At 42.1% G+C, this 26,430-nt stretch overlaps 1 protein-coding gene and 1 long non-coding RNA gene across 51 annotated transcripts; one reads left to right on the forward strand and one right to left on the reverse strand.

Annotated features, from left to right (window-relative positions):
* Positions 1-623: 623 nt before the first annotated feature.
* On the reverse strand, positions 624-4,071 carry LOC127535677 (uncharacterized). The gene is made up of 2 exons (XR_007944528.1): positions 3,949-4,071; positions 624-2,339 (listed from the first exon to the last, which is right to left on the reverse strand). It is a non-coding gene; the product is annotated as an uncharacterized LOC127535677 (long non-coding RNA).
* mgarpa (mitochondria localized glutamic acid rich protein a) lies at positions 3,962-26,246 on the forward strand. 50 transcript variants are annotated; one of them, XM_051954086.1, is made up of 10 exons: positions 3,963-4,221; positions 7,069-7,169; positions 7,338-7,443; positions 13,329-13,346; positions 20,446-20,721; positions 22,437-22,765; positions 22,808-22,867; positions 22,952-23,953; positions 24,129-24,175; positions 24,404-26,246. In XM_051954086.1, exons 1-9 carry the CDS (start codon positions 4,146-4,148, stop codon positions 24,162-24,164), a joined length of 2,004 nt encoding a protein of 667 aa, XP_051810046.1. In that variant the 5' UTR covers positions 3,963-4,145; the 3' UTR covers positions 24,165-24,175; positions 24,404-26,246. The 50 variants fall into 50 exon arrangements, with proteins under 50 accessions (XP_051810036.1, XP_051810034.1, XP_051810037.1 ...); XM_051954090.1 differs by having other exon boundaries at positions 3,964-4,221; positions 22,437-22,930; positions 23,015-23,080; positions 23,165-23,953; XM_051954092.1 differs by having other exon boundaries at positions 3,964-4,221; positions 23,015-23,953.
* Positions 26,247-26,430: the final 184 nt, after the last annotated feature.

A 26,430-nucleotide genomic window follows, 5' to 3' on the forward strand; every position in this document is an offset into this window, starting at 1 on the left:
GGCACACCTGTGCACTAATCATGGTGTCTAATCAGCATCTTGATATGGAACACCTGTGAGGTGGGATGGATTATCTCAGCAAAGGAGAAGTGCTCACTATCACACATTTAGACAGATTTGAGAGAAATGGTGACATTGTGTCTGTGGAAAGTTTTAGATCTTTGAGTTCATCTCATAAAAAATGGGAGCAAAAACAAAAGTGTTGCGTTTATATTTTTGAGTGTATTTACTGAGAGGGATGGAGATAAGGAAATAGATGTTTGTTGAACTTACACATCAGATTTACCGGTATTACACGTATCAATGCAGATTGTGTGTGTTGCCTGGAATGAGGTACTGTCTTCAATGCTAAAGTCAGGAAACGAAGGTTTGTGTGTGCAGTAAACACCACAAATTACATGAAAGACTGTCATATGATCGACTACAGTCTTATTCAGCAAGACAAGCATGGATATCTGTGTCTGGTTCTTGGTCAGTAAGTCGCATGTGTGTCAACTAGACTTTGGCTTGTATTTACTTCTGATAAACTGAGTGAAGGTCCTCTTGTCAGGTCATCATTGTAAATGAGAAATTGTTCTCAACTGATCTTACCTGGTAAAATAAAGAATAAAAAAGGTTCAAACTTTCTGCCAGCATGCTTTAATGATGATGACAAAAATACCTGACATGCAGTAGCAGAGAGGAGGGATGTCTCCCAACCTGATGTTGTTGGCCAGAGGAGCACGAGTAGAATAGAATAGTTTTATTGTTGAATTGAATTTATTTATTTGATAGGGACGATGCAGTTTAACATAGTTCCATTACTTAGCATGAATCTGATGTGCTGCAGTTTATAGCAAATGCTAGTTTCCAACTCTTGTCCCTAGATGGGCCTTTAAATATAAAAGTCAAAATATATAACATCATAAAATAACAAAAGTTTACAAAAGAACAATAAAATACATGTTCACATAAAAACAAATAATTACACAAACCAGTTCAAAATAAGTTAAAAAAAACAAACAAAACAAAACATGGCATCACACACGGGGCATGATGAAAACACAGAAAGCTGCCACTGGACGGTACATTGATACCAAGCTATGAGTCATGAAATGACAACAATAAACAATGAAATCAAACGTACTTATAAAAGAAGACTATATTGATGTATACAGTGTGGGAAGGAAATGAAATAAAAACCAATAAAACAGAATAAATATGGTCAGGAGACTGCACAGAAGCAGCATTTGAACCATTAAAGGGGAACTTCGGTTTTTTTCAGCCTGGGGTCTGTTTTCATATGTCTTTTCATACATGTGAGTGATGGAGAAATGAATTTTCAACATAGCTCCAGTATTTAGCCAGGCAGGCAGCTTAGCAGCTCAGCTAGCGAAAAGTATGGGGCAACTTGCCCCCCCGCGTCAAAGTCCGCCCTAACGTGCTTTTGCCCCACACTGACCGGCTCAGATAGTCTCAATGAGTGTCCCACAACATACTAGAGATGAGAAGTGAATGAAAACCTCCACATTACCTGGCGATCGCTCTTTGTTGTGGTCTGTATCCAAAGCTCAGGACGCTAGAAAGCAAATCTTGCTCACGAAATCGCGGGATAGCTCAGGCCAAAACACTGGTTTTGGCGCGAGCTATCGCACGATTTCGGGCGGACTTTGACGCGGGGGGGGGGCAAGTTACCCCATACTTTTCACTAGCCAAGCTGCTAGCTGAGCTGCTAAGCTGCCTGACTGGCTAAATACTGGAGCTATGTTGAAAATTAATTTCTTCATCACTCACATGTATGAAAAGACAAATGGAAACAGACCCCAGGTTGAAAAAAACTGAAGTTCCCTTTAACAGCGACCCTTTGTGTTCAGGTTTCAGGTGTTTTGAGCTCAGGAGTCTGATGGACCATGGGAAAAAGCTGAGCCACAGACAAAGCAGACAAACGCTTCACCCAAAAACACCAAAGTATTTCCTTTACCTTGTTGGGTGAAAATAAACACTGGAAGGACTGAAAACGCTGCAGTGTGCATGCCAGGCAGGTAGCTGTAACTTTGCAGAAGAACATCCCACATGACCACACCCAGGAGAAGTAGGTCTGATGTAGACGTGGGCTGAACACCTGACTGCAGTAATGGTGCAACACATGCACATTTTACTGGAGGAATTCAACCATTGCAGTAGACTCAGCAGCACAAGCCCAACACGGTAGTCTGCCATCGTTACTGCTGTGGTCTGCTTTGGCTACTAGAATAAAAGTGCAAGGCACAAAGCGGAGCGTGACGTCAGCCTTCTCTCTGGAACTCTGGGTACTTGTTCCCATGGCGACGCGGCTTCTGTTACGTCTGAAGAAAATTCCACTGCAACACATCAAGAAACTTTCATTAAACATCCAAACAAGCTGTCATTGAACTAGAACCAGGACAGAATCAACAGCTTATTTCTCACTTCAAATGCTTTCAGAAATACTTCTAACTGAACGGTTTTCATAACAAATGAGAAAATTTGGTACCAAGCCGGGATGTCTGATGTTTCTACCGGTCTGAAGGTTGACTTTCTAGACTTTCCAAAGTCATTGCGCAGGCCAGATTGGACGCTCTTATTGGGGTGATTTTGCATCTTTTTTGGAAGTTTTTCCTTTTTCTGGTAATTTTGTGTCTCTTTCTGGTAATTTTCCATTGTTTTCTGGTCATTATGTGTCTTTTTCTGGTCATTTTGAATCATTTTTTAGTCATTTTGCATCTTATTCTGGTAATTTTGTGTCTTATTCTGTCAATTTTGTGTCTTTTTGTGGTAATTTTCCATCATTTTTTGGTCATTATGTGTCTTTTTCTGGTCATTTTGAATCATTTTTCAGTCATTTTGCATCTTATTCTTGCAATTTTGTGTCTTTTTCTGGTAATTTTGAGTCTTTTTCTGGTCATTTTGAATCATTTTTCAGTCATTTTGCATCTTATTCTTGCAATTTTGTATCTTTTTCTGGTAATTTTGAGCTTTTTTCTGGTCATTTTGAATCATTTTCAGTCATTTTGCATCTTATTCTGGTAATTTTGTGTCTTTCTCTGGTAATTTTGTGTCTTATTCTGTCAATTTTGTGTCTTTTTGTGGTAATTTTCCATCATTTTTTGGTCATTATGTGTCTTTTTCTGGTCATTTTGAATCATTTTTCAGTCATTTTGCATCTTATTCTTGCAATTTTGTGTCTTTTTCTGGTAATTTTGAGTCTTTTTCTGGCAATTTTGTGTCTTTTTGAGGTAATTTTGCGTCTTTTAGTGGTAAAGTTGTGTCTTTTACTGTTAATTCTGAATCGTTTTGTGGTAATTTTGAGTCCTTTAGTGGTGTTTTTGCATCTTTTGTGGTAATAATCTCCCTGGGTGGCACTACTCGCCCCTCATACAGCTGCATGTCGTCCTCTACCCATAGACTGTATATAAAGATGGATGTAGCATCTGGCTCCAGAATTGAAGCCAACCTGGAAGTGTCAAAAACTTGCAATATCACGCCGTCCGCTAGGGTTGGCTCCAAAAAGCTTTTTCTCCATAGACCCCAATTCACTTTTGGAAAAAATAAAATTTGATAGACTGATGTTCTACAGCTCAGGATTTTTTCCGTTAGTTTTCATGGTCAAAATGAGAGATCAGGTGGCCGATCTTAAAATAAATCAATACTGAATTTTAAATAAATCGTTAAAGTTGGCGGAGCCAGGGGGCGTGGCTGTACTTGATGGACAGCAACAGAAGCCTCTGCGGTAAAATGTGGGCGGGATAAGAGAGTCCTCAGCCAATCCTGCCCCTAGTTGCTCTCCGGTCCAGTCTGTTTGATGACGCTTTTTACGTCACTGGCTCCAAAAAATCCAAAACGGCGACCAGGAAGTAGCAAAATCCGGGCTTCATTTTCTCGCTGTTGAAACCAACGGGTGACGTCACGGTTAGTTTACGCCTACCTCTACCTCACTCCAGCACTACTCACCTCTCATACAGGGCATTTCCAGCGTCCTTCTGGGCATCAATCAGCCCTCATACAGAGGCACTGCACACATACTATTGCACAGTTGTGCAACAGAGGGCAGGTCCGTCCTCCGCCTTCTTCACGCTTCTCCTCCCAGACTCAGCAGCCATTCATCCAGCGTCGGCGGAGGCAGTGTGATCGTAGCCCGGAGAGCAGCGATGTTTTCCTGCAGAGCGGCCTGGCAGAGGTGTGGGCCTCTGGTACGGAGAGCAGCCTACAGGTTGCCCCAGGATGGTGAGTGTCACCCTGCAGCTAACAGACATGGAAACACAACCGAGCTGGGCTTTCAGGGGCTCCTCATGGTGGAATAGTACACTCTGTCCTCATGCGGGTTTCTCTGCAGAGCTGCATCCAAACTCTGGATGACAATGGCTGCCGTGAAGGTCAACTCGGCTTTTTAGCTGGAGATGACCTGAAGGGGTTCAGCTGGCTATTATGAGATATTTAGTTGGTACTTTTAGTTCACCTACACAGAGAGATGTGCAGAGAAGCGGCAGTAATCCATCCTCCCCTTCTGATCTGGGACCTGCTGTTTGGAGGCTTCTTTCCACACCGGTAGAAAACATGTTAGTAACATGTTAGTAATGTGTTGGTGCTTAAAGCAGAGCAGCTTCTTCTCTCCTCCTCTTCCACGGACACAGAAACACGCGTGTCTCCTGAGCTGTTTGACTCTTCCTTTTCTTAAAATACTACTAATGCGCAGCGTGTCCGTGTGGTGCGTGGATGTGACCTTCATTGGTCTGCGGATTGCGTGGAAACATGGTTGCCTCTGTCAGTCACGTGGTGTGCGCGTGTGACGGTAGTCTAATGTAAAGAGCTGAGGCACGCGCTCCACGAGCCGGTGGGTGGGCGAAGCTCCGGTCCTCCGCTCAGGTACCGGGACTCCACCGGGACTGGTAAACGGAGAATTTGTCCTCTGCGTCCCCCTTCATCCTCCACGGTGCGTGGGAGCTCAGGTCAGTCCACGGTCACGCTCACCGCCTCATGTCGCCATTTTCGGTGACTTGCAGTGAATGTGAGTGCCCGGTGCTGCTGAAGCTGTCTGCTGCTGTTCCAGGACGGCTCAGAGGGTGTCCTCCCTCCTGCTGGACCTCACACATCACAGGACAGTCCACCACACTTTCTCCACTCCACTGGTATCAGGGGCTCATCCTGACTTCCTGACCTGAGCCCCCTCACCTGTCGGGAGTTTTTCCCACCTTACCCCACCCACCTTCAGAGGAGCGGATTAGCAGGTATAAATAACAGGCTGCAGGGAGTCGGGTCAGAGGCCAGGGGACAGGATTAGCTCCTGAGAATATGAGGACTTTAATGCCCTGGACAGTGGACATGAGGCCAAGGCTGATCATTTCAGTGTTTGCTTTACAGTGTTACCGTTCATCAGAAGGTCTTCAGGGACGTGGACAACCGTGGACACCACTCAGAATAATCTGTCAGTGTGCTGTAAAGTCTGTGTGACCTTTTTCCACAGAAATGTCAGCTTTTTGCTTTTGTTTCTGACCATTTGACAAACAAAAATCTATCTAATCCTTGATCAAATTAAGCTACAAGTAAAAAAACTGATTCCATTTTTAAAAATCATTATTATTTTGCTGGAGTTCCTAAAGTTCCTCTCTGCAGGAGAATCTTTGTCAGAAGTGAGTCCTCTTTGTGCCACGTTCACTTCACATGTAAAAGTTGTTCAGCTTGAACTTCACGTTTGTTGGAGGTGTGGGTCTTTGTCTCGTGGTTTAAGTGAAAGCTGATGGGCCGACTCTGGTCCAAGTTTTCTTGTAGTAAACTGTTTGCCTGCTTATTTTTTCCTGGGTTTGCATCAGGGAATGAGCCAAAGTGAAACAAAGGTTTGCTAATACATTTTTAAACCGGCTGTCAGAACATTGAGAGAATGAACGATCCCTTTTCTGTTCAGCGGTGTGGAGCACAGCGCCTCACCTGCTCAGTATCAGACAGGTGTTTGGAAATCTAAATGGAATAAGATAGAATATTCTTTATTGTCATTATTTAAAGATATTCTATTTAGATTGTCAAACACCTGTCTGATACTGACCAGGTGAGGCAAATCCAGTCAGAGGAGTCAGTGGAGCGCCGTAGGGTGCGCTCTTCTCTTCAATTTTTTATGTATAGTATAAAATTAGAAGTAACCACAGTCACTTTACACAGTAAGGCAAAGGCTTTTCTGAAGTACTACTGTTTAGAACCAGAGTCTGCCCCGTGCTACTGACAGCAGGAACACACGCAAACTGAGCAATTTATGTACATGTGTGATGACTGAAGGTCTTCATTCCCACAGATTTTCCTTTTCTGTCCCTTCTCCACCCTCCTCTAAAATACTGGGAGGTCCAAGTAAGAACTAGTGCTGAACACTTTGGAGATAAAAATTAACTGAAACTTTTCAGATGGCATTGATAACCAATCATTAAATGAATGATAAATCCAGTGTAGACATAGTTAATGCGGTAAATGACTATTGTAGCTGTAAACGTCTGATTTTTAATGGAATATCTCCATAGGGGTACAGAGGAACATTTCCACCAACCATCACTCCTGTGTTCTAATGCTACATTGTGTTAGCTAATGGTGCTGAAAGGCTCATTGATGGTTAGAAAACCCTTGTGTAGTTATGTTAGCACATGGATAAAAGAGGGAGTTTTATGGAAAACATGGAATTGTCTGGACGAACCCCAGCTTTTGAACAGTCATGTTCATATAAAGTCAAGCTTTAGTTTATTATATTCTGTGTAATAAACTTTACATGGACATCACCAGCTGAGCTACTATCAAAAATGTGACTGTCACACAAGGAGAATGGCATGTACTTGTAAAACTTGACAAAGCAACAACAAAAACCCCAAACAGACACTTTAAACCCGGGTCAGATGCCCTGCAGAACATGTGTCCTAAAGGCAGTCTTGGCAGTTGTCAAATTGAATTGTTTGTAATTACAGTTTTGTTTCAAAATCAATAGTTTAACCCCTGAGAGAACTGTAAAAAAGCTTAAATTAAGGAAAGTCATATATGTTCTTCAATGATTCATGTCAGGTTTGTGAAGGCTCTAATGTGTGATCTTTTAACCTCGTCTAGTCGTCCAGCGGCGGCCGATGTCTTCGGTTCCTGGTGGTTCTGGAGAGAACATCGTGTACGCCCTGCTGTGTGGTGGAGCCTTCGTTGTTTCTGTGACATATGTAAGTAGTGTTGTTTCTATCGGGTCATATTAGCTTCAACACACTAAGATGTTCTCCACAAAGGCTTCAACTATCCAAGCTGGACCCACGAAGTACAAAATGGAACAGTTGTTTTCAGGAATCGGAGCTTAGCAGAAGTCTCAGTCAGACCGTTTGCTTCCTCCACAGGCGTACAACACTGTGATCTCAGATCATGAGAGGTTTAATGATCGCATTGCAGAGCTCAAGGCCAGACCAAAGACGGAGTGGGTACCTAAACCCTGGCCACCTAAGAGTAAGTATTCCACATCTGCCACTTCACTTCTCACAGACTTCCTGGTAAACTAGTGATGCTCAGACAGGATCTCTTCCACTGCCTTCCCTTTGTGTGCTGAAAGCTCATGTCTGTCTGCTACTGAGTGCTCTGTGATTTGTACTACGATGCTCCGTTTATAGGTCTACAGGGGCAACAGTTTGAAGCATGCTAGCAGTTAGCTGAGACAAGTTTTAGACGCGTCATAAAAATGACCGTGTTGGTGCTGCAGACGACCATCGGTATCCTGAGCTAATGCTAAGCCTTGTTGTGCACTCTGTGTGGTTGTGTTTATTTAATGGGCCGTTGTGTGGACAGCTCCTGGTGCTGAATAAAGGTTTAAACAACTTAATGAAGAATTCAAACAAATGAACAAACCATACAGCGATGTCTCCATCATGTGCTCCTGATGTAGTAAATGCTGAATACTAAACATTTAGCATGCCAGTCATCCACTTTTCATTAGCATAATCTCATCCTTTTACAGGTTGATTATAAGAACATCAACCACAATGTGTGTAGTTCTTTTGTTATAAACCCCCTTTAGCCAGAAAAGGCCTTGGTTAGTGTGCTGCACAGTGAGCAAAAACACTGAAGTGATCCCAAACAAAGAGCTGTGGTCAGTCCCAGCTTATCTGCTGCTTACTGCAGCATTCAGGAAGTGTCACGACTCAAAAGCTGACAAAAGCAGAGCCTAAGCATAGCTGTCCACTTCACACTGATTCCATCCGGCAGTCTGAGCAGCTTAAAGCCACACACCTTCAGAGCCGGCTGTCCTGGCCCTGTCTTTTATGAACAATGTGTTAGACGAGAACTACAGAGAATTTAATTCTGTACTCGGTACATTATTTTATTTGGGAAAGACCTACCCTACATTAAAGAAGTGATCTGATCCGATGACATTCGGCTGTACTGCTCTTTTTGCGTTTAGCAAATTGAACAGTTTGTTGGATGGTTGTCTGCTGTTCGTGAGTGGCTAACAGATCATCATCTTCAGCTGAATGCTCAAAGAACTGAAACGTTGATCATTGCCCCGATGATAAAATCCCTCATATCTAACTCCACCTTGGGGCTCTGAGCTCCACGGTCCAGTCGATCATCAGAAATCTTGGGGTGTTCTTTGATAAATCCATGTCTATGGAGGTCCATTTTAGGCAGCTGGTAAAAAATAGTTTTTTCCACCTGCGAAATATTGCTCAAATTAAGAATATGCTATCCAGCCCAGACCTTGAGTTGATCATCCACGCTTTTATTTCCTCGCAATTAGACTACTGCAACTCTATTTATGTGTCTTAACTAGAGCTCTTTGAACCGTCTTCAAATGGTTCAGAATGCTGCGGCGAGGCTTTTAACAGGAGCCTATTTTACTCCTATTTTAGCTGCCTTACACTGGCTACCGGTGAAATTTCAGATTGATTTTAAAATTTTGTGATCTTTTAATTCCTTACACGTCTTGTCGGTCACTCAGATCCTCCGAACAAAAGTTTCTGACGGTGCCAAAGACGCGCTGCAAAACTGTGATCTGGCATTCCAGTCTGTTGCTCCTCGCCTTTGGAATGCTTTACCGCGGTCCTTGCGTCTGGCTGATTCAGTCGACTTTTAAAAGTCAGCTGAAAACACCATTATTTAGACAAACTTTGGTTGATGAAATGGTTGGTGGCTATATTTTAGTATCATGTTGTTTTGTGTATTTTATGTGTTGTTTTATATTATTGCCATTTTGCTTTGTATTGTGAAGCACTTTGTGAATTTTTTCTGTGAAAAGTGCTTTAGAAATGAAGTTTACTGACCATTTCCTATGAGTATGTTCGGTAGACTCCACAGATGATCAGTACGCAAAAGAAATATACAGAGAAGTATTCAACAACAGTTTACATAAAACCAATAAAATCAGAGCCTTTGTTAGTTAAAATGCCCAAACTGTTCTGTGTCCAGCATCTCAGTATCTGTAGGAAAAGTAATCATTAAATACTTCTCCTATGTTGTAATGTTTCCAATTTCCATTTTATTAAAGGGTTCAAAAACTGAGACAGTATTCAGGAAAAAGCAGAATAAAGGCCGTAGTATGTTCCAGCCCTGTAAATGGTAGTTTCATGAAAAACTAAGACAGAAAAGAAAGCTGCTGCTGTGTTGAGCTTGCTTCATATTTAATGGTCTTCATTAGTGGATGGAGCGTCTTCATGGTGTTTGTTTCCTTTGGTTAGGGTTAGATGACAGGAAGAACTGAGCTGATGATCCGCTGATGTGGTTGGAAGTTAGCCAGAAGACCTGAAGTTACCGTAGTCTAAAGGTGGATTTAAGGTTCTGCATACATATGAACCTGATAAAACCGCTCTAACTGCTTGATTCTAACATTAAAGGTTCTCTTTAAACATTGGTAGGTTGATAAACTTAATTTATTAATGAAGCATGAATGGAAGTTTAACGGGGAAAGCTGATTTGAAGCCAGCAGCAGGAGAACTCCTGCCTCTCTGGTAGGTTTACACAAACACTGAGTCCCTGTAGGACTACTGAAAACTGGTAGTAGACAATCAGGTATCTGCCAACCTCAGCATCAAGATTCAAATGCTTACACATTAGTTTTCACTCATATGTTAGACCCTCCAGAAAAACGTGATTATGCGATCGCATGAATTCCCGCATTAATCACCAAAATGCCGCTGATTATGCGGGGGTCAATTATTTCCCAAAAGGTCGCATAATCCCCACAAAACAGCGCATAATCCCCACAAGAATCTCACATTTCCATGAATAAAAGAGAAATATGCGGGTCCCGCTTGATTTCACAATTTCCACATAAAATGAGAAAACTATAACCGATATAAATGGAGTTGTGAGTTTTTATGTGACGCCCGGCCTGACGTCATCAGTTCATTCACACACTAGAAGCACGAGCTGATGCGGAGCGCAGCGCCAGTGTTGCCAACTTAGCGACTTTCTCGGTAAATCTAGCGACTTTCCAAAGCGTCCTAGCAACTTTTTTTGTCAAAAGCGTCTAGCGACAAATCTAGCGACTTTTTCTGGCGTTTTGGAGACTGACAGGAAAACTGGGATCATTCTGCAGCTACTGTCCTCAACAAGCAGCAGGTGCTGCTGTGAGATAGCCTAGCCGCACTAGACAACCCACGGCAACGAATTTAATTCTCTGCCAGGGTCGACAACAAAAACGACAACAGTCGTTGAGCTCCATTAGCACCAACTCTGAATAATCTTTCTGTTAACATGTCTGTAATATACTTGAGCTTTACCCATTGACTGTATAAATAAGGCTTCACCAAACTCCCGCATCCTCTGATTTCCAGCGCTCTAGGAGCCTATTCGTTGTGCTGATTGGTTGTATACCTACCCAATTGCTACAGAGTGATTTGATAGACAACCTTTTAGCCCGCCTCCCTCCCTGTCGAGCGTGCCTAGACCCTTGTGTCTTCAGACCTGGGTCTAGCGTGGCTAAGCTAACTGTGAGCTTCTCCCCCTCCCAGAGCACAGGCTGTCAGTCCAGTAACCCCACAGCAGTCCCAGTGTCTGATTAGAGGACACATCCCTCCAGACGGCAGGTGAATCGTGCATGCACAAAGTCACTACAGATCCCATCCAGACTTACAGAGCGGGATATAAATGAAAATGTTTCTTCACTGTCATACTAAAATAAACCACAGCATTTAGCCTCCAGTACAAAAACATATTTTGGGTGTTTTATACTCACTTTTTGGTCTCTTCCACAACGTTATCCCTCTCTCCTACAACGTTGATTAGAATTACATGTAAACTGGGGAATATGCAAATTAGGAGATGACATCATTTAGCGACTTCTAGGACAGCCAACAGCGACTTTCCTTACTGAGGAGTTGGCAACAGTGCTCAGAGACGAAAAACAAGAATGGTGAATGCTCAAAGATCACATTTACCTGCGAATATTTCAGCCAGAAACCAGGCAAAGCAGTACCCAGATTTACTGCATGAAAGTGAGGGGGGAACTTTTTTGCACCCCGTACAACATCGTTCTGGAGCACCGAAGAAAATCAACCGTGTTGCAGCACTTCTCCACGACGAAGCACAGCAAAAGGTTTGCTGAACACAAAGGACTCAAACAACAACTTAGTGGTCGCCTAGTAACAGGATGTAGGAGAACCACCTTTGTTTCCCAGTTCTTACATATTTCGCATCTTTTTGCATATTTCACAACTATTCGCATACTTTGCAACTTTCCACAATTTCCCCGCATAAAATGGCATAAAAACCCCGCATATTTATTCGCATAATCAAGGATTTTAGCCCGCGTTTTTCTGAAGGGTCTAACATGTGAATGAGCAGGGCTGCACGGTGGAACAGTGGTTAGCACTGTCACCTCACAGCTAGAAGGTCCCAGGTTCACTGCCCGGCCTTCCTGGGATCTTCCTGCATGGAGTCTCCGTGTTCTCCTGTACATGTGTGGCTTTTCTCCAGGTTCTCCAGCTTCCTCCCACAGTCCACAAACATGCTGAGGTTAATAACTGGTGATTCTAATGAATGTGAGTGTTTGTCTGCCAGCTGGGACAGACTCACATTCTACCGCTGTAGAGATTCCCATTTAATTGTGTTCCAGTGTCCTGTGCTTTACATAAGGAGCTTTCCCATATTTTATAATGTTCCTTTGCTCATTTATTGCCCAGAAATCGACAAAGACGAAATGCATTTTGTATCAAATCAAGACTGGTAGATTGATTCTGCTGAAATGCTTACATTAGTAATTTACTCAGTCTGTGCTGGTCAGAACTTCTGGATAAATGTAGCATCAACCCTCCCTAACATTCACACTTTTCCCCTCTCAGATAGTTGGATGTTTGTTTGTTCTGTTGTAGATGTAGATTAGTTTGTTGTGTTGTAGATGTACATTAGTTTGTTGTGTTGTAGATGTAGATTAGTTTGTTGTGTTGTAGATGTAGATTAGTTTGTTCTGTTGTAGATGTAGATTAGTTTGTTGTGTTGTAGATGTAGATTAGTTTGTTCTGTTGTAGATGTAGATTAGTTTGTTCTGTTGTAGATGTACATTAGTTTGTTCTGTTGTAGATGTAGATTAGTTTGTTCTGTTGTAGATGTAGATTAGTTTGTTCTGTTGTAGATGTACATTAGTTTGTTCTGTTGTAGATGTAGATTAGTTTGTTCTGTTGTAGATGTAGATTAGTTTGTTCTGTTGTAGATGTACATTAGTTTGTTCTGTTGTAGATGTACATTAGTTTGTTCTGTTGTAGATGTACATTAGTTTGTTCTGTTGTAGATGTAGATTAGTTTGTTCTGTTGTAGATGTAGATTAGTGTGTTTGTTCTGAACAGAACAGAATAGTGTGCCCAAAGCAGCAGCAGCATTGTCACTAATGTATAGAAAGAGATCAATCTGTATGATCTAAGCTATTTGGCATCAAGATTTTCTGTTCAAACTGGTTTTCATTGCATCCAATAAACAGATTTCTATAGGACAGATTATTGAAACATCTTAGTTATTCTCAGGGCTTTAGTTTATTAGTACACAAGCATGTTTAATGAACAGCTCAGGTGCTTCATTCATGCTCTGTGGAGGATAAACCCTGGTTATGGTAAATTCTGTTTTATCAGTTTTGGATTTTCAAACGAAGCCTCTATTTTACCGTTATTCTTTGTGAATATACACATCCAAGGCCAGCTATGACTGGCATGTGGAATGAGAAGAAATAAACTGAAATAGGTTTCCTTACTGGTCACTAATGTCACCTGTTTCTGTGTCAGTAAATGTAATAATGTACACATCAGCTTTCCTGCTTCTGTCAGCTGTACCTAATAAAGTTCTTCTCAGTTCAGTTGGCTATAAACTGTTGTTTCTGTGTGACTCTAACTGGGATGTTTGTTTGTTTGCAGACAGGGATGAAGAAGAGGGTGAGTTGTTTCATCTTTCATTACCTGCTTTTATTCATGATCACTGCCTGAGAACTCTCTGAATGCTCACTGAAAATTTGGCCTCGTTTCAGACAAATGTCAGCATGGGCTTGGTTGTGTTGCTAATATGTTCACTGTCCTCACTGAAGAGCTAGTTGTGAGACATTGTCATGACTATGGTACTCACTTTCTATTTTGCCAGTTATTGTTTCAGGATTAGACGTCCAACCGTGAGAAATGCTTTAAACATAGAGGAAGATAGAGATATGAAGGCTGACAACACATTCTGAAGAAATGTTTCCATGCCCTTGTAAAGACTATGAAGATCATGACAGTCTTGAAGTTCCAGTGATTCCTGTACCTCTTGATTTTCTGTGATGAATCACTGAAATTTAAAAAATGAATCATGTGCTTTGGTTCTTTTATAAATTTATTGCAGGTTTTCTAGTAATATTGCAAGATCTGCAGAGTGAAGAATATACATGCAGCAATGCTAAATAAAGCTAGTTCCATGTCCCTTTTCCATTCTCACCTCAGTGAGGCGCTGTTTAAAGTCATCCACAGGCTTCTGGGTGTGTTCCTCCTCACAGTTCAGCTAAACGTGTCGTCTTTCTGACACTGACCTGTTTCTTCATCAGTCACAACTTTTTCAATGAGATTTAAGTCAAGACTTTGGCGAGACCAGTCTAAAACCTTAATTCTAGCCTGATTTCCATTTCATTACCACTTTTGATGTGTGTTTGGGCTCAGTGCCTTGTTAGAACATCCAACTGTGTTCAAGACCCAACCTTCTGCTTGATGATGTCACATTTTCCTGAAGAATATAGAGTGACTGTCATTGTTCCATTTATTTTGTGTAAAGCTCCAGCTGTGGCAGCATATCAGTCCTGGAGCATAGACAGTTCAGAGCTACTGAGGTCCCTGGAAACTCTAGACTTCCATTCTTTACATGGTCTTTACAAGCATATGAGTCATTCCATCTCATTTCAACAAATCTGAGGAAATTTTGTTGCATGACCTCCTCTGATCATCTCCAAACTTTTTTTTTAACTATCCCAACATAAGAATAGATTACTTGCAAAGTTTTAACATCATATGATTGCTATTTGCTAAGTTATAAAATATTTAAATCCCTATTTTTCCACTCGGAAATTGATATGTTAGGTAGAAAGGCTTGATTTAGGAAGATAATACTGGGAACTGACTGATGATATAGACTTACAAGTGATCTGAAGGGTTCAAACACCTTAACAATAGAGCAGGAAAAAAATTTGGAATGAATATACCCATTTCTCTGTGGTACAGGGCAATTTAAAAATTTGGCGAAAATGGCATTTTTCAAGAATTTAGGCATTTTTTTCACAAATTTTAATAAGTAACAAGGTTCATATGTTATAAAAATCTCAAAGTACCTTAAAAGTTCTCTCTAACCTAAAAATATCCAAGAGCTAGCTAGTCTCCTTAGACCTCAAAACGATGCCTATTTATGAAACAGACTGAAAAACACCATACATATATTGGCACAGAAACCAATGTGGGACATGGAGTAGAAACATGAAACTTTGTCTGTATAACAATAAACATCCGAATAATTGATATCTGAAGTATCAACATTGTTTCTTGAATCCTTCATGGCCAATTTAACCAAGAAATGCACTATGTTTTATAGGCGTTTTTTTAGGAATTCTAACTAATATATTGCAGTTAAAATGAGTTATATTGCCTTAGGTCCCATGTAAAACATGTAATTTGTCCCCAACTTATCACACCACTATTTCTGTCCTTTGAACTGCTTGAATTTCTCTGAAATCAGGCCATCATCTGCACCAGATATGTGGTACTGTCCACCACGGCGTGTTGAAGGAGCAGTGATTGGACAGAGGATGTGGGCTGTAGGCACCCACACTACGTCATCCTTTCTAGGCCATGTGAACTTCTTGCTGGGACCTTTTGGGTGCATGAATTTCACTTGCAAATCTTCAAATTCAGCTGATAAGTCAAATACGATACCGAGGCTGTCCTGAGAATGCAGTCTGGGAGTGATGCCATTTCTTCTTATTCAGTTACTGTATGAAAGAAAAAACAATGTCTATATAATAATTAACTTCAGATATGCCCTTTGTAACTTATACTACGATGCTGATGCTTCAGATTCATCTTTCATCTTTAGTTGGTCATGTAAATGGTTCCTAAAAACAAAAACGAGGATCAAAATGTATAGTAAATTGATTCAGCAGTTGCTCATCTTTGGCACAAGAAACAAATATGAAAGTAAGTTCACACATACTTCACACATACTAGTTCCTCCAAAAAAAATTTGAACCGCGTACCATGTATCCCACATGCACTTTTTAATGCCTAAAGTTAGGCTATTTTGGGTCTACACCTGAGTTCAACAGCCTATAAATCAATAAATAAGCTTTATTTTAATGTTTTAAAACTTTTACCTTATGCAACTTTCATTAGTAAAGAAGAAAATTCATTCTTTCAATGTCTTTTCACAAGAATAAGTCCTAAAATAGAGGCATGAAAAACCCAAAATAAAGTCGCCCATGAAATAATAAGGATATTTTGGGAAATTCCACAGTCCAGTATTTTTTTATTTTCATTCATTTCTATACTTTTCTCACCAGAAGGGTAAAAGTTTTGGAAGGGGAAAAAATTCTGACCATGTAAAAGGAGTATAAATTGCTTTTTTTAGTAGTTTAAAACCCTAAAATCATAGGCGAGGATTAAGTTTGGACTGACTATGGGTATTAGATTAGATCATTACTGCTTATACTGTATGTTTATAACCATAATACTTTGCATTTGTTCATAAAATTACCCAAATAAAGCCCAAAAATTTTTTTGGGAGGATCTGAGAAAGTGGTGCAACAAGCATTTGTTGAATTGACATGGAATGACTCATATGTGGCCTTTGGTTCACGACTGGAATGGCAGTTCCATGTACAACTAAGAAGAGATGCTGGGAAATTCAACATTTAATGTTGAAACTAAAAAGTCAAATGGGGTATTTGCAAGAAAGGAACTTGAGATCCAAGCACTGGGCATGGTTCTGAAACAAAGGATTGATGATCAGGAAGCTCAGAGCATCGCTGAATAAAGCTCAGCTGTTTAACACATTTGTATTCATGTTTGGGCAGGCTCAGGTTCACATGAAAGTGAAGAAATGCTGCATGAGTACCAGAAATGCACAAAGTGTAGTAGAAAGCAGGAGAATGACTAAAGGCCTGAACACATACAGTCCTATCCACTGCCAGCAGTGTTCTCTGGCTTTTATTGAGCTCTGCTGATTAAGTGGGAGCTGTTTTTAATGAAGAGATGAGGGAGGGTCAGCTCTGACTCACCTCAGCCTTAATGAGGTTAGACGGTACTGTTAGGCTTCTACAGGCAGCTTCAGTGATGCTGTGTTGCTTTTCCACATGTGATTCGTTTCCAGTGACCACACTTAGAATACTATAAAAGAACAAAGATAAGTATAATATGTGTATACGTGAGGAGTATCCTGGTTTATCGACCTGTGATAAACTCTCCTATGTGACCTCGTCTAACCCCACCTGTTTTTAGGCTACTGTCTAAAATGCTTGGTGACCCTCCTCTGATACCACTCCATCCCTCTTTCCTCCCTCTCACTCTTCATTGTGTTCCTCATACCTCTTGTTAGAAACAGTAAACAAGCAAATAAAGATGCATATGTTTTATTCTGAACATGTAGTGCCTATGAAAAGTATCTCTGCTGCCTTCTTTAATGTCACAGTGAAAATGGGATTCTACCAAGTAATGTCAATCACTTTGAAAGTGGCTGCATAAGTATTCAGCCCCTCAAAGCACTGTTTTGTAGTTCCACCTTTAGTTGCAGTTAAGGTCTCAGTCAGCCTTGCACATCTGCAGAACTGTCGGCTAGTTTTAAAGCACTTCTCCAGGCTGTTTTCTCCTGACGAGATCCATGCTTGAGTTGTTTCTACTCTCAGATGTACGCCACTTTGGATAAAAGCGTCTGCTAAATGAAAGTGTAGACTTGAATAAATCGTAGCACATTGATCCCAGATGAACAGCTCCTTTCACATCCAACCACAGGTTCTTATTTGGTTGAGATCTGAGCTCTGACTCGGCGACTCAAGAAGATTCACTTCACAGTCTTGAAACCTTTTCTGTGTAGCTTTGGCTTGATGCTTCTGGTCAGTGTCTAGCTAGAAAACAAAACTTCTCCCGAGTCACAGTTCTCCTGCAGGTTGCATCATGCCTAGTATTTCCCAAAACTTTGCTGTATTTATTTTATGCTCTACGTTTCTATGCCAGGGCCTACTGCCAAAAACCATCCCCACATCATGATGCTACCACCACCGTGCTTCATGGTGGGGTGGCAGCCTAATGCCCACAAAGTTCAGTTTTGGCCTCCTCAGACCAAATAGTCTCCTTCCAGTTAACTTCAGTCTCCTGCATGCTTCGTGGCAAAGTCTGTCTGAGATCAACATTTTTAACGGCGGCTTTTTCTTTGCCCCTCTGCTATAAAGCTTTACTGGTGGAGAACTAGCAGCAGTCTCTCATCTAAGCTGCTGAAGCTTGTAACTCTGCCAGACAAGTCTTATGTGTCTTGGTGGTCTCTTTCTCTTTTTTGGGGAGAGCATGTGCCATAATTCCTTCCATTTCTTCATGATGGATTTAACTGTTCTGCCAAAGATATCCATCCCCTGACTTTTACAGAGTGCTCTTTGGTCTTCATGGTGTAGTTCTTCCAGGAGTACTGATCCATCAGTGACTGGACCTTCCAGCTCCAGGTGTCTTTATAGTACAGTCAATAAAACGCATTCACAGATGATCTCCGTTTCACTGTGAGACTTCTAGCACCAACTGGCTGCACCTGTGTTCACTTAGGTGAGGGTGAACACTTCTGCAATCAGTTTTTTTTAATTAATTGACATTACTTTGTAGAAATGTCTCTTTACTTTGACATGAAAGAGTCCATTTCTAGAAAAAAATTTTTGTCAAAAAGCCAAAATACATTGTCGATGATTGAGTGGTGAAGGCAATGAAAGGTCATGCTACCAAGGGAGGTGAGTGCTTGTTATGGGTACTGCCAATCATTCAAAGACATCGGTCCTCCTGTGAGACAGTCTGGTGGCTTTAACACCAGTGCACCGCTAGCAGCCCATAGATCCACATTCACACACTTGGCCTCTGTGGTTGAATCTAGACTGACACAAACATCACTGTGTGAATGAATTGTGGCTTTTTACAGAGTCAGAGTTCTTCTTCCTATCTCTCTAACTCTCTGTGTCTTTACTCTTTTCAGTGTAATGCTAAAGCTAAGGTCCTCTGTGACCGCATGGATAATCGTCCTAGAACTGGACTCTTTGGATCTGAACAGGAAAACAAAATCCCTCTCCTCCTTTCCTCCTCCACTCAGCCTAAAACCTCTGGACTATACTGTCATGGACACTGGTCTTTTTGTTTGTTTTATTCTTTTAATGTATAAATCCACGAAGAGGACAAATGGACCTATTACAGATTTATTGTGACAGAATTTTCTTTTGTCTATATTATTGTTAATGAATGTTAATGCTCTGTTTTTGTGGAAGACTTTACCTTTTTGTGCTTAACACTTTCTACTTAGTGGACACAGAAAAGTCATCCATGCTAACAAACTAGCATGCACTATTCTGAGTGATAGCATTCCATCAGTATTCTGCTGGAGCTCTGTTCTCACTGCTGTCTTCTCTGTAGCAGTGAGAACTCGGTCACCTTGATGTTAGTGTATTTACGATCATCTGCTTTACCAAACTGGCTAAAGGGAACAACATTTCTCACAAGTTCTACTGACAGGATTCAGTCAGGGCTTTCTAACAAGAGCTTACTTTTATGCTGAAGTACATTTAAGATATCGTTAAAGTTCAAACAGAAACGTGTGGGTTCTCCTTTGTAACTCAACAGAACCATTCCGGTACACTGAAGTGTTAGCACTCTGCTCATCGTTCATGGAATACAAGCGTGTGAATATGGATGCTAATATCACTCAGACTAGTCAATGCTCGAGGGTTACGTTCCAAAGTCTGGGTAGATTTCTGGGCCTGTCTCTCACAGCTTGGTATATGTTTGTTCCTGGTAAAATGTAGAGCAAATGTTTGAGGAATAACTGAGTTAAAGATTAAAGACGCACAACCTAGCTAGGCTGTCTGTGTCTGTCTCACTGTCGGACTGACTTTCAGAGTTCCTGATAATTCATAGCTTGTTAATTGGATGGTAAGAACAAAGATTGCACTTCCCCCCCCTCCCCTGCACCTGAACCTGCACTGCCCTCCTCCTCCTTTACCCTCCCTTCCCTCCCGTCGTCCTCCCTGTCTTTGAGTTTGCATGTTTTTTGTGTAGTGAATGTGTTGCCTCTGGGTTTCTTCAGGTGAGGCCGTGGTAAGGTGTGGAGTGGCATGTCTAGTACCTCAGAATCTGCCTGTACTGCTGCAAAAAATGTGCTGAGAAATGCAAGCAGTTGGTAGCTATGTTTCCATCCAGCTGAATACAGCTGTTACACAATGCATTTAGAATTAACGGCTTACTCACCACTGTCCTACTTTTGGCCTTCTTTAGAGAATAAATACGTAAGAGTTAAACAGATCGTGCATAGTTTAGAATGACTGTTTTTGACTGCTGCTTGAATACAAGCCACAAGCTGTTCGTATTTTAGTGGATAACAATCACTGCACGAGTAGAATCAGATACAGGCTGACCAGTGTGCAAGATTCACAAAGCTCATTCCTCATTAGATGTAAATTAGTTTTCTCTGCGTTGTTAGCTAATGGAAAGGGACAGCTTTACGATATTTGAATGTCCATAACAGCATTTCTTTTGTTATTGTCAAACAATTGACTATTTTTCATAGTTAAAAGAAGCCTTGATGGAAACCCAGCTACCAATAATTTAATAACCGTGTGTAACGCTGCTTTTATTTTACAATATTAGCTTATAAGGTTCTTGCATTTTAAAACGGTAATGTCACTTTTCAAATTACTTATGTGTGTGGACGCACATTCAATCCTCAACCTGAGCACTCAAACGAGTACTTTTGCTATCGTTCATCCTTCTGTCGATACCTGTGTTCCAGGTGGAGAGGAGGAGGAGGAGGCGGCGGCTGAGGAGGCTGGTGGGGAGGAAGAGGAGGCCGTTGGCGCTGAGGCAGAGACTGTAGTAGAGGAAGCTGCTGAAGTGGTCGCTGAGGCTGCTGAGGTCATCGCCGAGGCTGCTGAAGCGGTCGCTGAGGCTGCACAGGAAGTGGAGGCGGTGGCAGAAGAAGTGGCCCAAGTAGCTGAAGCTGTGGAGGAGGCTGCCGAGGCTGTGGCTGAGCCAGCTGCTGCTGCTGCTGAGGAGCCTGAAAGCAATGGTACGACTTCATCTGAGGAGGAGACAGCTGCCTCCGAGGCTTGACTTACCACACATTCACTGCAGACCTAGACACACACTTGACTACTTCTAAACCACTTTAACGAGCTGCCTCAGGTCTTTCCTCCGTCACAGCAGTGGGGACAAAACAACTGCTAAATTACAGTCACTGTCTTTAGAACCACTAGAGGCTAGCTGCTTCTCCTCAGGTCCCTGGGTTCACCTCGTTTATTGAATATATCTTATATCTTTCGTGTATTTATTGGAGTGGCTGTAAAAGGCAGCAGTGTGTGCTTGTTTGTTCACGTCAGAATGCGGGTTTACTACTGTGCAGCGTAGATCACAGATTCTCACGGAGCCTGGAGACGTTAGCAGGTCATGTGATCTACAGCTGCACAGTGGCAGTGAGCTCTTTATGTGAGTTATGGGTGAAATAAATGTGATCACTCTGTGAAAACAAACTCCAGCAGTTCATGCAGATTGACTCTAATTCCTATCAGGTTCAACCTACCACACCCACCTAAACAACAAGCAGGGACAAATGCTGTCGTATTATTGGAACCTTTTTGTTATGAAGCCCCTAATGCTACCTTATCTGGTTTAACAGAACACTGTATTTGTTTGCATTAACCTCTGTAATGTTGGAATGCTTGTCCAGGTGTCACAGAGCAGAGAGACCCTGTTTATCCTTAGGCTGTCATCCAGTTGTGTAAATCCTACAGCAACGCAAAATGGATATGAGACTCTGTACAAACTCTGTAACTGCTGTGGTGTGTTCTTTTCCTCAACTGTGAGAGAAACGATAAGGTCAGAGAACTGTTACCGTCAGTCCATAGCTTCCCATCACCACCGTGATCAGATTTTTATTTTGCTTACAACTGGGTAATGAGCAATGTTAACAATTTACAGTAATTCATCGAGCCATACAATAAAGCTTTTGTCAAACCAGAAAGGTTTACTGCCGTCTTTAATTTGTCTCAGTTGGTCCTTTTAATTTAGCCATGAGTCATTTTTACTGGAACGTCTGAGTCTCTACATTTCTCACAGTCCATTCCAGTTTCACTTTTCAGCTGTTATTTTTTTTGTCCCAAGGTATTTCACAGAGTAGAAATCATTTGCTTCACCTCCTCACATGTATTCATGAGTCTCAGCTCTTTATTGCATTTTCTTACTTCTTGTTTCCTGCATCAGACACTGGGACTCCTGCATTCATTAACTACCTTCTTGTCTTGCGTTATGTTCTGTGTGTGTTCTGTCACATTCTCTTCAGCTGTTGTTACATAGCTAATCAGATGATCTGTATGCCAGCAGTTACCTCTTTTGTCCTTTGAAGAGCAGACATTATCATTTTAGTTCATAATAAACTTTTTAAAATTAAAAATGTAAAGAAAATATTGGCCAATATTTACCATGAAATATTTGGATATCCTTGCCTGTATGCGCTCTATTATTAATGCATATCACCCACATCAACATTGCACAGTATTAATAGATGTGCTTTTGTTTTAGTTTTTTCTGAAGTATTTCTTTTTCAAAAGCTGAAATGTTCCTTTACTTGTATGGAAGTACTCTACTGGTCACTTTGTATCCCTTGTGACATTCACATTCACTGCTGTCCACTGTTACCCTGGCTGGCCATCTGAACTTGTGAGTTAACTGTGGGAAAATATAACTTGAGCATCAGTGACATTTGGATGGCTGGATTTTGTGTTGCAGTTCTGATGGCAGCTGCCTCCTCGCTAGAGGTACCGAAGATAGCTGAAGTCAGTGAAGAATCAGCACCAGTTGTAAATGAGCCTCTGGCAGCAGAAGCAAAGCCCACTGAAGAAATTACACCAGTTGAGGAGGCTCCTGAAGTAGCAGAAGAGGCTGTTCCAGCAGTAGAACCTACACCCACAGAACAGGCAGTGGCTGAGGAGGCTCCAGTGGTTGAGGTGGCCCCTGCACCAGTTGTAGAGGAGGCTCCAGTGGTTGAAGTGGCCCCTGCACCAGTTGTAGAGGAGGCTCCAGTGGTTGAAGAGGCCCCTGCACCAGTTGTAGAGGAGGCTCCAGTGGTTGAGGTGGCCCCTGCACCAGTTGTAGAGGAGGCTCCAGTGGTTGAAGAGGCCCCTGCACCAGTTGTAGAGGAGGCTCCAGTGGTTGAGGAGGTCCCTGCACCAGTTGTTGAGGCCCCTGCACCAGTTGTAGAGGAGGCTCCAGTGGTTGAGGAGGTCCCTGCAGCAGTTGTTGAGGCCCCTGCACCAGTTGTAGAGGAGGCTCCAGTGGTTGAGGAGGTCCCTGCAGCAGTTGTTGAGGCCCCTGCACCAGTTGTAGAGGAGGCTCCAGTGGTTGAGGAGGCCCCTGAAGCAGTTGTAGAGGAGGCTCCAGTGGTTGAAAAGGCCTCTGCACCAGTTGTAGAGGAGGCTCCAGTGGTTGAAAAGGCCTCTGCACCAGTTGTAGAGGAGGCTCCAGTGGTTGAGGAGGCTCCAGTGGTTGAAGAGGCCCCTGCACCAGTTGTTGAGGAGGCTCCAGTGGTTGAAGAGGCCCCTGCACCAGTGGTTGAGGAGGCTCCAGTGGTTGAAGAGGCCCCTGCACCAGTTGTTGAGGAGGCTCCAGTGGTTGAAGAGGCCCCTGCACCAGTTGTTGAGGAGGCTACAGTGGTTGAAGAGGCCCCTGCACCAGTTGTTGAGGAGGCTACAGTGGTTGAGGAGGTCCCTGCACCAGTTGTTGAGGAGGCTACAGTGGTTGAGGAGGTCCCTGCACCAGTTGTTGAGGCTCCTGCACCAGTTGTTGAGGAGGCTACAGTGGTTGAAGAGGCCCCTGCACCAGTTGTTGAGGAGGCTACAGTGGTTGAGGAGGCTCCAGTGGTTGAAGAGGCCCCTGAAGCAGTTGTTGAGGCCCCTGCCCCAGTGGTTGAGGAGGCCCCTGCACCAGTTGTAGAGGAGGCTCCAGTGGTTGAGGAGGCCCCTGCACCAGTAAAGCCTGATGTTGCCACAGCTTTAGTTGATGAACCAGTCACCACCACTGCTGTGGAGGAGGTAGTTGCCGTTGTTCCTGCAGAAGAAGCCGGTGCCGTGGTGGAAGAAGCAGCAGCCCCAGTGGAGACTCAGGCAGAAATTCCCAAAAGAGAGTACATTGTTGTTGTTCTAGAAGGAACACCTAAAGAAGAGAAGAGCCCCAAGGTGCTGGGAGTGGGCCCCATGACTGGAAGGATCATCCCTGCCCCGGACGAAGATGATGCCCCAGTTTCTGAGGTACCAGCTAACGTTTTAGTCTGACTGATCTCTCAGGCTGATTCCATGTGTAGGAGACTAATTTTAATCATCATTTCAGCTGAACTCCACATATAAAGCAATGTTTACTCCTGCTATACTTGATCAGAGGGGCTGCATAAAAGAATTAATGTTCTTTTTAAACTCTGCTACTCAGGGTAGGCGGCGTCTTCTTAGGATGCAAATGCAGTAGTTTCAGCACAGGTACTGAGCCTTTAATTATTTCTACTGTGGTAGAGCAGGCTGTGGACATGATGTACAACTTCCCACTGTGTTTTAAACTCAACATTCCTACCTTTAATGTCCACTGTACTTTACTTTAGGCTCAGATATGATCCAGGGATGTAGAAAAACATTGCATGTAGTTGAATGTATTCACAAAGTGCAGTAATATTGACATTGGCTTTCATGTTTTCTTTTCCTCCATCCCAGTAAACAGCTCCTGAATGATGACTTTCTATCCTATGGAAAGAGGATGTGCCTTTCTCCAACACTTTCCCTTCCACTGCTAACCCAACAACACAAACAGACTAATATGTAGTTCCAGTGTAAAGTCATATCCTACACAATGTTTAGTCAATGTCTGCTTTATGGAGCCGTCATCCCAACGTAGCAGCAGTGGTCCATTGCTGCAACTCTTCACACTGGCTTCATAGGGCTGGGTTAGCCCAGTCAGTGGTTCCACAGATCTTTGGTTTGTCTGTTACACTTCATTACATTACATTACGCCTCCTTTACACTTCTTTGACCTCTGTGAATTGCAATCTGTTTACACCTGTGAACAAAACTGAGCCATTTAGTTGACCTTTTTTCCTCCTGTTAGAGTTTAGTGTCAAAAAGCACTCCAGTGAAATATGCTGACACTCCACATCTTTACAGTATTATGTGTTCAAGCACAGGATGTTTCAAGTCCCCAGCATCCTTTATAGTGCCCAACTTCAGGTTTTTTCTGCTTCTGTCGTTGTACAAATGAACAGCTGGAAACACTTCCTGTAGTTTATCCTTTTTTAGAATGTAGCTACCTCAGGGTCTTTAACAACCATCTCGTCATGCTGTCACAGTGTTAAAGTTCTAAGCCAACAACACAGTTCCTATACCACCAGCTTCCATAAGCACATTGTTACATTTCAAAAGCTGTTACTTGATCACCAAACAACCAAATGTGTAAATCTAAATAAGGGAAATATTTGCTGATTACCACACGGTTTTCTTTTCTAAATGTTAACACACATTGACTGAAAACTGTGCATTGCTGCTTGTTGAGTTAAAACCTCCAATCAAGTAAAACGTCTGGTTTTAGTGATGTCACAGCAGGTATTTTACCTTTAAAAGTTGTTGGAAAACATCAGTTTTGACATCATTTATTGAGGTTTGGCCAGAAGGTTCTGGCCTGTAGAGAGCAACACTGGAGGTGTTCTTGTCTGTGTTCAGTGCTGAGTCACTGTTTTAGCTGTTCCTTCTCACTTTCCTTACACTCTAATGGAAATGTGGTGCTTGTAAAGGTATTAGCCACCACCTTTTCACAGTCTGTATGTAGATATGTTAAAGCTGAAATCCCTTCCTGCATCCTCCTTATCCACCTCTGCTCCATGGCCTCTGATACAGAGGTCAGAAAGAAACCAGGAAGCCATTCTGACTCTGATCTACATAGATGGTGGCTGTACTTTAAAATTTAAACATTTACATTGAAGCATAGCTCATTGTGACGGTTCAGTGGGACAAAGCTGCCAGAGCACAGGATAAGGAAATGAATAAGCAGCATCGTGTTCTTTCCCTCTTTGATTTTCTGTCCTTTCCAGTTTTTCTTGTTTTGTTCTTGCAGCCAGAGCAGCATGGATGTATCATCTAAAGGCTTGAAGCAAGTACAAACAGATGTGATAGTGATGTGTTGGTGTGCCATGAAGTTTGTGTGTTTGAGAAGTGTTGCAGTATGTCTGAAGAAAAGCCTCCCATGTGAAATGCTTTGACAACTCCTTTATTTCTCGTCCTTGATTCTCTCCTTCGCGTTTTCACACCTACTACTACTACTCTACTATTGAATTTCTGGATTTGTTAATTTGGTGGACAATATGTGAAACAGACTTGGGATCACTAAGAGGTAAAATTAGCTGTTAGTATATATTTAAAAATTAGAAATTACGCTGTATCCTCAGTGCTCGTTGACAGGTTTCTGTATCAGGTCGTAAGTGGATGACTTGGACTTCACAAAGGACAGAAACTTCAACACATTTCTGTTTTTCCATGTTTTGCAGAATAAAGAGGGATTAAAAATAAATTTTGTCTGTTTCATTGTAATTTTTAACCTACTTTACCAAAGAACTTACTGTTTAACTTAACCTAAGTTGACATTCTGTGCTTCTTACTGCGGTAAAGTCACAAAATACTGCCAAGAAATAAAGTTACTGAGTGTGGTGTTTATGATTTGAACTAGAAGAGAGTCTACACCGTGTCCCAAAAGC

This window comes from Acanthochromis polyacanthus, chromosome 10 (genome assembly GCF_021347895.1).
Source record: "Acanthochromis polyacanthus isolate Apoly-LR-REF ecotype Palm Island chromosome 10, KAUST_Apoly_ChrSc, whole genome shotgun sequence".
Classification (NCBI taxonomy): Eukaryota; Metazoa; Chordata; class Actinopteri; family Pomacentridae; genus Acanthochromis; species Acanthochromis polyacanthus.

What these genes read in the sequence shown, in the direction of transcription:
- mgarpa (XM_051954071.1), top strand. Translation starts at nt 4,146, where the DNA reads ATGTTTTCCTGCAGAGCGGCCTGGCAGAGGTGTGGGCCTCTGGTACGG. An exon ending in CTACAGGTTGCCCCAGGATG is followed by an intron (nt 4,222 to 7,068) that starts GTGAGTGTCACC and finishes AACCTCGTCTAG; the next exon opens with TCGTCCAGCGGCGGCCGATG. An exon ending in ATGATGCCCCAGTTTCTGAG is followed by an intron (nt 23,954 to 24,128) that starts GTACCAGCTAAC and finishes TCTGCTACTCAG; the next exon opens with GGTAGGCGGCGTCTTCTTAG.